Source organism: Pseudorasbora parva, chromosome 25 (assembly GCF_024679245.1).
Source record: "Pseudorasbora parva isolate DD20220531a chromosome 25, ASM2467924v1, whole genome shotgun sequence".
NCBI lineage: Eukaryota > Metazoa > Chordata > Actinopteri > Cypriniformes > Gobionidae > Pseudorasbora > Pseudorasbora parva.
This window is the reverse complement of record NC_090196.1, coordinates 34080332-34094502: the sequence shown is the minus strand read 5'-3', so window position 1 is coordinate 34094502 and position 14171 is coordinate 34080332. Positions and strand designations below refer to the sequence as shown.

General features: G+C 45.2%; 1 protein-coding gene across 4 annotated transcripts in view; it reads right to left on the bottom strand.

Moving 5' to 3' along the window:
• The window catches only part of myo9ab (myosin IXAb), a 140982-nt gene that overhangs the window by 51481 nt on the left and 75330 nt on the right, over positions 1-14171 (bottom strand). For all 4 annotated transcript variants that reach the window (XM_067436999.1, XM_067436997.1, XM_067436998.1 and 1 more), the window contains exons 10-19: positions 10932-11048; positions 10482-10616; positions 7682-7803; positions 7336-7477; positions 3573-3774; positions 2295-2408; positions 1946-2027; positions 1308-1439; positions 1195-1234; positions 42-164 (exon numbers count right to left, since the gene is read on the bottom strand). In XM_067436999.1, coding sequence (XP_067293100.1) covers positions 42-164; positions 1195-1234; positions 1308-1439; positions 1946-2027; positions 2295-2408; positions 3573-3774; positions 7336-7477; positions 7682-7803; positions 10482-10616; positions 10932-11048 — 1209 coding nt within the window. The remainder of the gene's footprint in view (positions 1-41; positions 165-1194; positions 1235-1307; positions 1440-1945; positions 2028-2294; positions 2409-3572; positions 3775-7335; positions 7478-7681; positions 7804-10481; positions 10617-10931; positions 11049-14171) is intronic.

Genomic DNA, 14171 nt, shown 5'->3' with positions numbered 1-14171 from the left:
CCAGTGTGGGTTCACACCCCTAAAGAGAGTCAGATGCTCACGTTGAACTGAGCGCTGATGCTGGGCGGCTTCTTCTTCTTGTGCAGGTGCAGCAGGGATTTGGTTATGCGGTCGTGAAGCGTCAGGCAGCTCAGATACTTCAGAGACTTCACGTCCAGCAGGTGCTGCAGACACAACAAAACATCTTTCAGCTCAAATACAGTCATTGTAAGTTATAAACACCAATCAGGCATAACATATTATGTTGGTGTGCTGTGGTATCTGGCACCAAGATGTTAGCAGCAGATCCTTTAAGTCCTGTAAGTTGTGAGGTGGGGCCTCCATGGATGCTGGAAGAGCCACAGCCACCAGAATACCGTTTCCATCAAAGGCTGAACATGGTCTCAGCAATGCTTAGGTAGGTGGAGCGTGTCAAAGTAACATCCACATGGATGGAGGACCCAAGGTTTCCCAGCAGAACATTGGCCAAAGCATCACACTGCCTCCGCCGGCTCGCCTTCTTCCCATAGTGCATCCTGGGGCCATGTGTTCCCCAGGTAAGCAACACACACACACACACACACCCGGCCATCCACGTGATGTAAAAGAACACGTGATTCCTCAGACCAGGCCATCTTCTTCCATTGCTCCGTGGTCCAGTTCTGATGCTCACGTGCCACTGTTGGTGCTTTCGGCGGGGTCAGGGGTCAGAGGTCACCCTGACTGGTCCATACGCCTCAAACTGAGCTGCTCTGTGTATTCTGACAGCTTTCTATCAGAACCAGGATTAACTTCTGGAGCAGTTTGAGCTCCAGTAGCTCGTCTGTTTGATCGGACCCCACGGGCCAGCCTTCGCTCCCACGTGCATCAATGAGACTTGGCCGCCCATGACCCTGTGGCCGGTTCTCCACTGGTCCTCTTGGAGCACTTTTGATAGATACTGACCACTGCAGACCGGGAACAGCCCACAAGAGCTGCAGTTTTGGAGATGCTCTGACCCAGTCGTCTAGCCGTCACAATCTGGCCAAACTCGCTCAAATCCTTACGCTTGCCCATTTCTCCTGCTTCACACACATCAACTCTGAGGACAAAATGTTCACTTGCTGCCTAATATATCCCACCCACTAACAGGAGCCGTGATGAAGAGATCATCAGTGTTATTCATAAGTTACATAAGATAACTGCCTTAAAATAAAAAGAGAGTGGGACGTTTACCTTCGGGAGGCTGGGCTTTGGCTTGTAGTTCTTGTTTCGCCTTCAGAAAAGAGAGAGAATAAGAATTAAAGGAGCTGATGGTTGTAAATAAATGAAAATGTGTTCTCACTCACATCAGGATGCCCTGCGCTCGCTCCAGAAGCTTGTTATTCACAGAGTTCACGAATATTCCCTCTTCTTCATGAGAGAACGAGGAGACGCGCTCGGACCTCGAGCCACGCACATTACAGCCGGAGAACCCGTCCCTGAGACAGCAAACAACACACACACACACACACACACACACACACAGGTTTGTTTCACTATATTAGTGAGGACATTACATAGACTTCCATTGATTTTATATCAGGTCAATGATATTTTCTATCCCCTAACCCAACCCCTATCCCTAAACCAACCCATCACAGAAACATGTGCAGAACAACAGATTTAAATAAAAACATGTTTTGGCCGATTTATAAGCCTTTTTAACTAGCTAGGACCAGTCCAATGTCTTCACGTTTTACTATATAAGAGAGGACATTTGTGTCCTCACAAGTATTGCCAAACAAGTAACACACACACACACACACCCACACACACAGTTTTTGTTTTTTTCATTTTAATAGCAAATAACTCACTAATAATGGCTACATTCATTGTAAAGTTCAGACTCTAGGTGAATATTTTATGGTGTTTTTTAAGGTGTTTGGCTGACAATAAGTTTGTGAATCCCTGCCCAGTGTTTTCTGGCCCCTCCGGGCTGCCGTACCTGGCTAGTTTCTGGCCAAGCGTGTTTGTGCCCTGCAGGTCCGACAGCGGCGTACGCGGGCTTCTTCTGCTGATGCACGAGTCTGACGTTCACGAGAGAGAGAGAGAGAGAGAGAGAGAGAGAGAGAGAGAGCGAGAGCGAGAGCGAGAGCGAGAGCGAGAGCGAGAGAGAGAGAGAGAGAGAGAGAGAGAGAGAGAGCGAGAGCGAGAGCGAGAGCGAGAGCGAGAGCGAGAGAGAGAGAGAGAGAGAGAGTATATACGTGAACATTTCATCACATCAGATCATGATGATATGGATCACTGTAGTGATGCTGAAACAGAAAAGGGGATCGTGGGCCGTGTTGTCTTACTGTATTTGTCATCTTTGCATCTCTGCAGGATCTCAAGGCTCCGCTGGTGAACAGGATGATGCAGGAAACTGAAGCTGTCCACACTTTTCTGATTCTGAACAGGACCATCAGAGCCTGGAGAGCGAGAGAAGAGAGAGAGAGCGAGAGAGCGAGAGAGCGAGAGAGAGAGAGAGAGAGAGAGAGAGAGAGAGAGAGAGAGAGAGAGAGAGAGAGAGAGAGAGAGAGAAGCGCATGAGCCACAAGTGACTCATAAATGTTTCAGAAGTGTCATCTACTGTTGTTGTTCTCACTAATCGACTGTTTGAGGCTCTGAAACAACACACACTTTAAAATAACAACGCACAAACGCTTCAGATAAACCATGGAGGAGCCGTCTGCACATATCTAAAGACACATGAGACTCCAGAAAACAACAGTTCAGTACCATTAAAATATCTGCTGCTCTGCATTATATATACACACATATATATATAAATATATGGAGCCCTTCACCAGTCGTGCGTCTCATGGGTATATTTGTGGCAATAGCCAACAATACATTGTATGGGTCTAAATTACATAAAAATTATCCATTTTAATTTTATGCCAAAAATCATTATGATATTAAGAGCATGTTCCATGAAGATATTTTGTAAATATATCAGAAATGTATAATTAGTGGTAATATGCATTACTATGGGCTTCATTTGGTCAACTTTAAAGGAGATTTTATTCAATATTTAAATCTTTTAGAATTTATAATTAGAATTATTTCGAATTTTTCGCACTCAGATTCCAGATTTTTTTTTAAAGCAAATTATTTATAAATAAATGTATATTTTGTATTTCAATATAATTTAGTGACATGTTTTATTTACACACTGAAATAGCTTTTTTTACCATTTCTCAGTCTAGTTTTATTTCTGTCAATACGCTTTGGCAATATTATGATATTATGAAAATATATTTATGGCAATGTGCAATATATATGCAAATAAAATCTCTTGAAAATTAAAACTCAAATTATGAATACAACCGTCATTATAACGCATCATTTCCAGTCTGCTGCTTCTTCATTGATGCATATTTTATTATTTAAAAATGAGCATCGTGTCTGAGGTGATGAATAATAGAGCAGAGTTGCATCATGGGATTGCTGAAGTGTTTGTGAGCGTGTGAGTCTGACAGCTGCATTACGGGATGAGTTTTAGTCCGTCGGCGGCGCATTATACGGGTTTGGAGCGCCATCGTACTCGTTTTCATCAGTGATGTGTGTGTGATTATGTGATGGGATCTCACCGGGGGTCGTCCTCTTCTCCGCGTGCCGTTTTCCAGCCTCCCGAAAGGCCACGAGCGCTCTGAAGTACGCCCGAATCACGGCCCAGCGGAAGGTGGCCACGGGGTCGATTCCCATCAGGCTGCACACGAACGCATTACGGCTGCTCTTCAGCAGAGCCACGATATCCGGACGCATGTGGTCCGTGTTCTTCTCCCGGAAATCCTGCACATCAGACATGTCAGCCAATCACAGCAATAAGGGCAAGCTCATATTTCAGCTTATGCATCCTCTTTTTATGGTTTTCAGCATTTTTAACAAACATAGTATGCTAGTGAACCAGGGTTATTACAGCTGACTGTAAACTATAGAAAAAGCATGTCTGTTACTCGAAATAAAATCAATGTGAACTAAAATTAAAATAGAATAAAAATAAACAAGGCAACATTTTAATAAATTTAGTTTAACTGCTGTATTAAAATAACTAAAAAAACTATATAGATATTTAAAAAAAAATGACAACTACTAATTAAAAATATTGCTTAAACCCTTAATAGCATCTGAAAGATTCAGTGTTTCAAAGCCCTTGAACACGAGCAGCTGTTCTCAAAACCAACACTGATACGGTCACATCTGCTGAAACGCTTTCCTGTAAACACTATTCAAGTAAACACACACACACTACCACCACAGTGTGTGTGTGTGTGTGTGTGTGTGTGTGTGTGTGTGTGTGTGTGTGTGTGTGTGTGTGTGTGTGTGTGTGTGTGTGTGTGTGTGTGTGTGTGTGGATTTAACCCTCTCTGCCAAACGTGCTCCAGATACACTCATAGCTGAGGGGCCAATCCAACCAATCAGATTAAACCGCAGAATTAGGTCACTGGAAGGGGTGTGTGTGTGTGTGTGTGTGTGTGTGTGTGTACATATGCAAATGCTCAATCAAATCACACACACACACACGTATGTAAGCTTGTTTCTGCCACAGAATAGAAAATAACACTATTTGGGGTTTATATCTCACGATTTCTGAGAAAAAAAGTCAGAATTGAAACAAACATGAAATTCTGACTCTTTTTGTCCTCACAATTTATATCTACATATACAAGTCTATGTATACAATTTATATAACAGTTTATATCTTGCAATTCTTTTTTCACAAATGTGAATTTTTAGATCGCAATCCTGACTTTTTTTCTTGCAAATTAAATTTTATATCTCACAATTCAGAATTTTTCTCTCAATTTGCACATTTTATTTTGGTTTTCTGACTTTTTAGTCACCCTTCTGACTATTTCATTGCCATTTCAAATTTTATATCTCACAAGTCTGACATTTTCACACAATCTCAGTTTTATATATCGCTTATAAATCGCGAGTTTATATCTTGCAATTCTGTTTGTTTGTTTTTGCCAGAACTGAGAGCTAATCAACTCACAAGTGAATGAAGTCAGGATTATGATCCCGTATTTACTGGACTATAAGTCGCATCAGTCAAAAAACATGTCATGAAGAGGAAAAAAACATGTCGCACTGGACAATAAGTCGCATTAGGGCAGAAGCGCCCGCTCTCTGTGCGTAATCGAGCAGCAGAAAGAAAGTTTGGAGTGAGTGAGAAACTTGTGAGGGCCTGACGAAAAGCAGACGTTACTTTAACTGTAATGAAGAAAACAAAGAAAGCTAATCACGGACTGAGAGAGAGATGGCCAGAGCTGGAGGAACGAGTCCACAGATTGAGCAACGCTCAGCTGCGCGAGACGAACGCTGCGGGAATCGTTCTCGGCTGCATATTTTTCTACATGCAGTTTGTAATGTGCAGAATAGGATTTCTTTATGGAGGCATTTTCTGTTTTCAGTTAATTTCTTCAGCGGTAGGCTACAGGAGCAGCATAGATCCCCGGCTGTAGCCGTAGCTAAATGTTTATTCTTATCAGTCAGTATGAACTAAATTTGATATATAAGTCGCAGGACCAGCCATACTATGAAAAAAAGTGTGACTTATAGTCCGGAAAATACAGTAATGCTATTTTTCATTCTGTGGCCGAAGCAAGTGTCCATAGCAGGGGCGAGGCTACATAAGGGCCAGGGTGGCACTGGCCCACTCAGATTGACGGCTGGCCCACCCAATCAGAACAGACAAAAAAAAAAAAAAAAAAATTGGGATAGCAGAAAAGAATATGCCTATGTGACAACACAAATCACTTAAACACGTACAAAAAGTTTCATTAAAAAATAGGGCTGTCAAATATGTTAATAACACGTTAACGCAAATTCATTTTAACAACACTAAATTTATTAACGCAGCGCGCATTTTCTGTTTGATCTGTGGCATAGCCCATAGTTGCAAAGGATGCAGCACCAAACATTAACAGGGAAACAAAAGGGTTGACATTAATATTCTAAACCAAAAGAGCAGTTATTGCCAACATAAGCTACCACATAAGCTAGCACATTTTTTGTTTCACTTTTATTAGACTCCAGAAAGAAAAGGGCGTTTTTTTCACTGAGCACATTCTCTGTAGTCCGAGCGCGATGCACTGCAGCTCACTCTCGCTCATGTCTGAGGTAAATCATTATCAACGATTACAGTACACGTGTTTTATTGAACTAAATACATTACAATCGGCTAGAACGAATGCACAGGTTACTTTCCTGAACAAGCGCGCTCCCGAGTCCATGTTCTTCACACTGTCCACGTAAATCGCAGCCCAGTTCGGCGCGCACACGCAAAATACCGGCAGTTGAATAGGGAGAGCGCGTCTCTTAAAGGGGCCGCACTATATTCCTACTCGTTGAATATGGACCTCCTCCTGTTGGTGTGGTTCTGGTGCGCTCACTGGTAAACATTAACAATTTTTCATACGAACTTTGCCCTGCTCTGAATTAAACTTCCAGTGTAAAAACTCCCTTTATATTCTTAAAATGAGAGAAATCACTACTTACACTTAATTTTTAAGTTTAGGCTTAAGAGACATGAAAAATTTCTTAGATAAACATCTATGACCTTTGATACGTCTAATCTTCATGCTGTATTGATTATTATTGAATAAGTATGGTTTCACTAATAATAAATGTACATTTGCATAAAGCATGCATATTTGTCCATACTCATGTTGATTAGAGTAGCCTATTAAAAACTTAATTTTAGATTTACAATTGCTAAAAATGTGCGATTAAATTGTGATTAAATATTTTAATTGATTGAAAACATTTTCATGTAACTGCCTTATTGCAACAGCCAATCAATAAGCTTAGTAGTAATGTTTAGCCAATCACGTATTGTTGAGGGGATGGGAAGATGAGTTTACGTCTGCTAGTGAAATAAACTTTTAACACGGGCCACGGTGCATAACACGAAACGAAATTCTCACAGGTTAAGCTGCAAATACATGTTTGATAACAGTTATACTGAGTTGCATAAGTGACAAGAACTGGTTATTCCATTTTAAAATTAACCCAATTACTGAACACTGATGTCTTGTTAGTGGTCATATAGCAGCACAATATATATATTTGTCTTCCTTGCAATAGGCTTTGTAGCTGCTTGTTATAAATTAATTTTGTATATATGAATTATATGAATTTGTTGGCAAAAAATAAATCATATATAGCTTATATTTACTGTCAAGTGATTTTGTCCCATATTGTTAAATTTGTGTAATTTGAGAGTAGTCATTGAGGTCCACCCTATTCCACCAAGGTCCACTCAGTTAAAAATTTCTGGCCTCGCCACTGGTCCATAGATGTGCTTAAACACGATCTCCAGCCGAACTCTGACCCTCTGACTCTGACCTTGACGCCGTATTTGACCTTCCCGGCGTAATGGCGGATGATGAACGCCGGCTCCATGACGGCAGGAAACTCGATGTAGCCGCTTCCCTCGTGCTGACGCTTAAACTTGTCCAGCAGAGTTTGATTAGACGCCTGCGGAAAACTACAAACCAACAACAACCATTCTTACTTATTCCTGACGAAATATACATTATTTGAAAGGTTTCAAACTCTTGAGTCATTAATTATGTGATATCTGATGATAACATGATAAATATGATAATGTTTCTAATATATGATAACTGCAGTGTGACAAATCCCATAATAGAGCAGAATGATGCAGTCAAATGGTGTGTTTGAGACGCACTTGCACTCTTCGTCCAGCAGGTGGAGCAGCGCCGTGGGTTTCTTGCTGATGAGGTTAATGCAGGCCGTGTTGTCGATGTATTCAATCATGAGCCAGCTGATGCCCTCCGACCGATACTCCTCCTGAGAGAGAAAACGTCACATGATCAACTCTCAGTCGTCACATGATCAACTCTCACATGATCAACTCACCCGTCACATGATCAACTCTCAGTCGTCACATGATCAACTCTCACATGATCAACTCACCCGTCACATGATCAACTCTCAGTCGTCACATGATCAACTCACCCGTCACATGATCAACTCACCCATCACATGATCAACTCTCACATGATCAACTCTCAGTCGTCACATGATCAACTCACCCGTCACATGATCAACTCACCCGTCACATGATCAACTCTCACATGATCAACTCTCAGTCGTCACATGATCAACTCACCCGTCACATGATCAACTCTCAGTCGTCACATGATCAACTCTCAGTCGTCACATGATCAACTCACCCATCACATGATCAACTCTCAGTCGTCACATGATCAACTCACCCGTCACATGATCAACTCTCAGTCGTCACATGATCAACTCACCCGTCACATGATCAACTCTCAGTCGTCACATGATCAACTCACCCGTCACATGATCAACTCTCAGTCGTCACATGATCAACTCTCACATCACACCTGCTCAACTTCTATTATTTCTGTAGTAGTTAGAATATTGATTAATATAATAATATTTTTTTTACAATGCCTTGAATTGCAACTGAAACATTTAATATAATAATTATTTTGAATCTTTTATAAAATATTCAACAACAATACCAAAATAAACCTTCAATATTTTTTATATTTGTATTTATTCATACACTCCCCTAAAGGATTATTAGGAGCACACACTAATACTGTGTTTGACCCTTTCGCCTTCAGAACTGCCTTAATTCTACGTGACATTGATCAACAAGCTGCTGAAAGCATTCTTTAGAAATGTTGGCCCATATTGATAGGAGAGCATCTTGCAGTTGATGGAGATTTGTGGGATGCACATCCAGGGCACGAAGCTCCCGTTCCACCACATCCCAAAGATGCTCTATTGGGTTGAGATCTGGGGACTGTGGCGGCCATTTTAGTACAGTCAACTCATTAGCTGTGTCTCATTTCGTTAAATTTCGAAGGCTGCGTCCTCCGGGGGACCCGTCCTGTGTAGGATGCAGTATACGGAGTGTCCTCAGTCAGAATTAAACGAAACGTCCTTTGTAGGACACACAGGCAGGAAGTATCACGTTGCTATGCCAACACGTTCAGCCTCGTTGCGCTCTCACGCCAGTTTATAAGAATGAAAATTATTTATAACTTTAAAATTACTATGAAATGTTTCTTGTCTTGACAGCAATGTCCTGTTCTAAACGTTTAAAAAGCACTAACGCGTTGTAATCCTGTTAACCACAACTATCTGTTTGAGGTAATAGAGCTTAAAAATAAAAACAAGCTTTAACTTACATTTTAAACACCACACTTACGCTCGCATGTATATCTGGCAGTGGTGCCGTTTTTTCATATAATATAAAAAAATATTTATGACGGTTGTTAACGGCGATGCAAAGAATTATGGGTTATCTCCAGCCGCGAAGGCTACACCTCATGCACACTCCGAAATCCTCTGAAAGAAGGACGCATTTGAAGGTCGCATTTGAAGTGTCCGACTCACTTTTTTGAAATGAGACGGCCTTATGACGCATGCAGCCTTCAAATGCGACCTCCAGAGGACGCAGCCTTCTGAAATGAGACACAGCTATTGTCATGTTCAAGAAACCAATCTGAAATGATTTGAGCTTTGTGACATGGTGCATTATCCTGCTGGAAGTAGCCATCAGAGGATGGGGACATGGTGGTCATAAAGGGATGGACATGGTCAGAAACAATGCTCAGGTCGGCCGTGGCATTTAAACGATGCCCAATTGGCACTAAGGGGCCTAAAGTGTGCCAAGAAAACATCCCCCACACCATTACACCACCACCACCAGCCTGCACAGTGGGAACAAGGCATGATGGATCCATGTTCTCATTCTGTTTACGCCAAATTCTGACTCTACCATCTGAACGTCTCAACAGAAATCGAGACTCATCAGACCAGGCAACATTTTTCCAGTCTTCAACTGTCCAATTTTGTTGAGCTCGTGCAAACTGTCGCCTCTTTTTCCTGTTTGTAGTGGAGATGAGTGGTACACGGTGGGGTCTTCTGCTGTTGTAGCCCAACCGCCTCCAGGTTGTGTGTGTTGTGGCTTCACAAATGCTTTGCTGCATACCTCGGTTGTAACGAGTGGTTATTTCAGTCAAAGTTGCTCTTCTATCAGCTTGAATCAGTCGGCCCATTCTCCTCTGACCTCGAGCATCAACAAGGCATTTTCGCCTTTATTTTTTTTTAATAATAATAATAATAAAACAATAAAAACATTTTTTTACAGTGGATTGCAAACAAATTGCAGCTCAGTGTTTCACAGGTCAACTTATAAATTCAATATTAAATCTAATTAAACTTTCTGAAGATTGATCGAATGATTGACTTTTATTATCCCGAAGGAAAATTGTCTTGGACACATACAAAACATTGTCTGCTGTTTAAAAACAAATAAAAAATACAATAAAAAAAATACATGACTATCACTTATACACAAGATCAGGTGAGCAGTGTTTGCCTGCGCAAAACAAACGATTCAGGACGAGTTACACCTCAGCAAACATTACTAATGATCACCTGATGTGTGTCAGGATGAAGATGATGATGAGGGTCTGTTTTACCTGCTCTAGTTTGAAGATGTGCTGGTTGAAGTAATGCTGAAGCGTCTCGTTGGCGAAGTTGATGCAGAACTGCTCGAAGCTGTTGTTCTCATAATCCTCAAAGCCAAAGATGTCCAGCACCCCGATGGACAGGATCTGAAACATGGACACATTTCACATCAATACCCGTGATTAGGACTAGAAATATGTCAGCAGGAGAACTGTGTAGGGTCACGTCACGCAGCAGTTTACCACAGTATGACTTTCAGAACCGCTTATAGTGGCTAGAAACTGCCGTCAAAAATGAGAGAAAATATGCATATGAGGATTATTACTTGTTATTGTATTCTCCAAGCAGCAGGTGTGTGTGTGTGTGTGTGTGTGTGTGTGTGTGTGTGTGTGTGTGTGTGTGTGTGTGTGTGTGTGTGTGTGTGTGTGTTTGTGTGTGTATGTGTATGTGTGTGTGTGTACCTTTGACGAATCCTCCAGGTCCTTGTTGTAGAGCAGTGCATGATTGGTGCGGAAGACGATCCAGTCGAACAGAGCGCCGTACAGAGACTTGGCCATCGAGTCCCTCACCGTCCCCGCCTGCACAAAGACACAAGCAGCAAACACCGGCATCAGGAATCTTACTGTCTCAACTGGACATCTGCTCATCAAACATCTGAAGAAAGTGTGAGTGAACCACCATCTACAGTGTCCAGCGTGAACAACTGCAGCGTAATATTTAATGAAAAATAAAAATCTAATAAAGGCAATAAAATAAGTGTATCCCTCAGTCCCTCTCAGTCCTCCTCAGTCTCTCTCAGTCTCCCTGTCTCCCTCTGTTCATCTGAGTCTCTCTCAGTCTGCCTCAGTCTCTCTCAGTCCCCCTCTGTCTCCCTCTGTCCCCAAGTCTCCCTCAGTCTCCCTCAGTCTCCCTCAGTCTCCCTCAGTCTCCCTCAGTCTCCCTCAGTCTCTCTCAGTCTCTCTCAGTCTCCCTCAGTCCTCCTCAGTCTCCTAAGTCCCCATCAGTCCCTCTCAGTCCCCCTCAGTCTCTCTCAGTCTCTCTCAGTCTCCCCTCAGTCCTCCTCAGTCCCCCTCTGTCTCTCTGTCTCCCTCTGTTCATCTGAGTCTCCCTCAGTCTCCCTCAGTCTCCCTCAGTCCCCCTCAGTCCCCATCAGTCCCTCTCAGTCCTCCTCAGTCTCCCTCAGTCCCCCTCTGTCTCTCTGTCTCCCTCAGTCCCTCTCAGTCTCTCTCAGTCCCCCTGAGTCTCTCTCAGTCCCCCTGAGTCTCTCTCAGTCTCCCTCAGTCTCTCTCAGTCCCCCTCAGTCTCCCTCAGTCTCTCTCGGTCCCCCTCAGTCTCTCTCAGTCCCCCTCAGTCTCCCTCAGTCCCCCTCAGTCTCCCTCAGTCTCTCTCAGTCTCTCTCAGTCTCCCTCGGTCCCCCTCAGTCTCTCTCGGTCCCCCTCAGTCCCCCTCAGTCTCTCTCGGTCCCCCTCAGTCTCTCTCGGTCCCCCTCACTCTCTCTCAGTCTCCCTCAGTCTCCCTCAGTCCCCCTCAGTCTCTCTCGGTCCCCCTCAGTCCCCCTCAGTCTCTCTCAGTCTCTCTCAGTCTCTCTCAGTCTCTCTCAGTCTCCCTCAGTCCCCCTCAGTCTCTCTCGGTCCCCCTCAGTCTCTCTCAGTCTCTCTCAGTCTCTCTCAGTCTCTCTCAGTCTCCCTCAGTCCCCTTCAGTCTCTCTCAGTCTCTCTCAGTCTCCCTCAGTCTCCCTCAGTCTCCCTCAGTCTCTCTCAGTCTCTCTCAGTCTCTCTCAGTCTCTCTCAGTCTCTCTCAGTCTCTCTCAGTCTCCCTCAGTCTCCCTCAGTCTCTCTCGGTCCCCCTCAGTCTCTCTCAGTCCCCCTCAGTCTCTCTCAGTCCCCCTCGGTCTCCCTCAGTCTCTCTCGGCCCCCCTCAGTCTCTCTCAGTCTCCCTCGGTCCCCCTCAGTCTCTCTCGGTCCCCCTCAGTCCCCCTCAGTCTCTCTCGGTCCCCCTCAGTTTCTCTCAGTTTCTCTCAGTCTCCCTCGGTCTCCCTCGGTCTCCCTCGGTCTCTCTCGGTCTCTCTCGGTCCCCCTCAGTCTCTCTCAGTCTCTCTCAGTCTCTCTCAGTCTCCCTCAGTCTCCCTCAGTCTCCCTCGGTCTCCCTCGGTCCCCCTCAGTCTCTCTCAGTCTCCCTCAGTCCCCCTCAGTCTCCCTCAGTCTCCCTCAGTCTCCCTCAGTCTCCCTCAGTCTCTCTCAGTCTCTCTCAGTCTCTCTCAGTCTCTCTCAGTCTCCCTCAGTCTCCCTCAGTCTCTCTCAGTCCCCCTCAGTCTCCCTCAGTCTCTCTCAGTCCCTCTCAGTCCCCCTCAGTCTCTCTCAGTCCCCCTCAGTCTCTCTCGGTCCCCCTCAGTCTCTCTCAGTCTCTCTCGGTCCCCCTCAGTCTCTCTCAGTCCCCCTTAGTCTCTCTCGGTCCCCCTCAGTCCCCTCTCGGTCCCCCTCAGTCTCTCTCGGTCCCCCTCAGTCTCTCTCAGTCTCTCTCAGTCTCCCTCAGTCCCCCTCAGTCCCTCTCAGTCTCTCTGTCTCCCTCAGTCTCTCTCGGTCCCCCTCAGTCTCTCTCAGTCCCCCTCAGTCTCCCTCAGTCTCCCTCAGTCTCTCTCAGTCTCTCTCAGTCTCTCTCAGTCCCCCTCAGTCTCTCTCAGTCCCCCTCAGTCTCCCTCAGTCTCTCTCGGTCCCCCTCAGTCTCCCTCAGTCCCCCTCAGTCTCTCTCGGTCCCCCTCAGTCTCCCTCAGTCTCTCTCGGTCCCCCTCAGTCTCTCTCAGTCTCTCTCGGTCCCCCTCAGTCTCTCTCAGTCCCCCTTAGTCTCTCTCGGTCCCCCTCAGTCCCCTCTCGGTCCCCCTCAGTCTCTCTCGGTCCCCCTCAGTCTCTCTCAGTCTCCCTCAGTCTCCCTCAGTCCCCCTCAGTCCCTCTCAGTCTCTCTGTCTCCCTCAGTCTCTCTCGGTCCCCCTCAGTCTCTCTCAGTCCCCCTCAGTCTCCCTCAGTCTCCCTCAGTCTCTCTCAGTCTCTCTCAGTCTCTCTCAGTCCCCCTCAGTCTCCCTCAGTCTCTCTCGGTCCCCCTCAGTCTCCCTCAGTCCCCCTCAGTCTCTCTCGGTCCCCCTCAGTCCCCCTCAGTCTCTCTCGGTCCCCCTCAGTCTCTCTCAGTCTCCCTCAGTCCCCCTCAGTCCCCCTCAGTCTCTCTCGGTCCCCCTCAGTCTATCTCAGTCTCCCTCAGTCTCTCTCGGTCCCCCTCAGTCTCCCTCAGTCTCCCTCAGTCTCTCTCAGTCTCTCTCAGTCTCCCTCAGTCCCCCTCAGTCTCTCTCAGTCTCCCTCAGTCTCTCTCAGTCCCCCTCAGTCTCTCTCAGTCTCCCTCAGTCTCTCTCAGTCCCCCTCAGTCTCTCTGTCTCCCTCTGGCAGCTGATTTAAACATCCAGCGGTGCACAAATCTCCTTCAGCATGTGTGAAGCCCATAAAGCTGCAGACATTGCCAAGAACGCTGCTTATTGAACCTGCACGAGCCAAAACATATAAAACTTTCCCCCCACTTAGGGCCGATGAAAGGTGCTCTGACGTCCTGTAAGAAAGGCTAAATGAGAATCTGTCAGTGTGTCGCCGGGCCTGCTGGGATACAGCGAAGCTGATTGGCTGTCGAGAGATTCAAGGACGCTCAAGCCAAAAGTTTAGAAA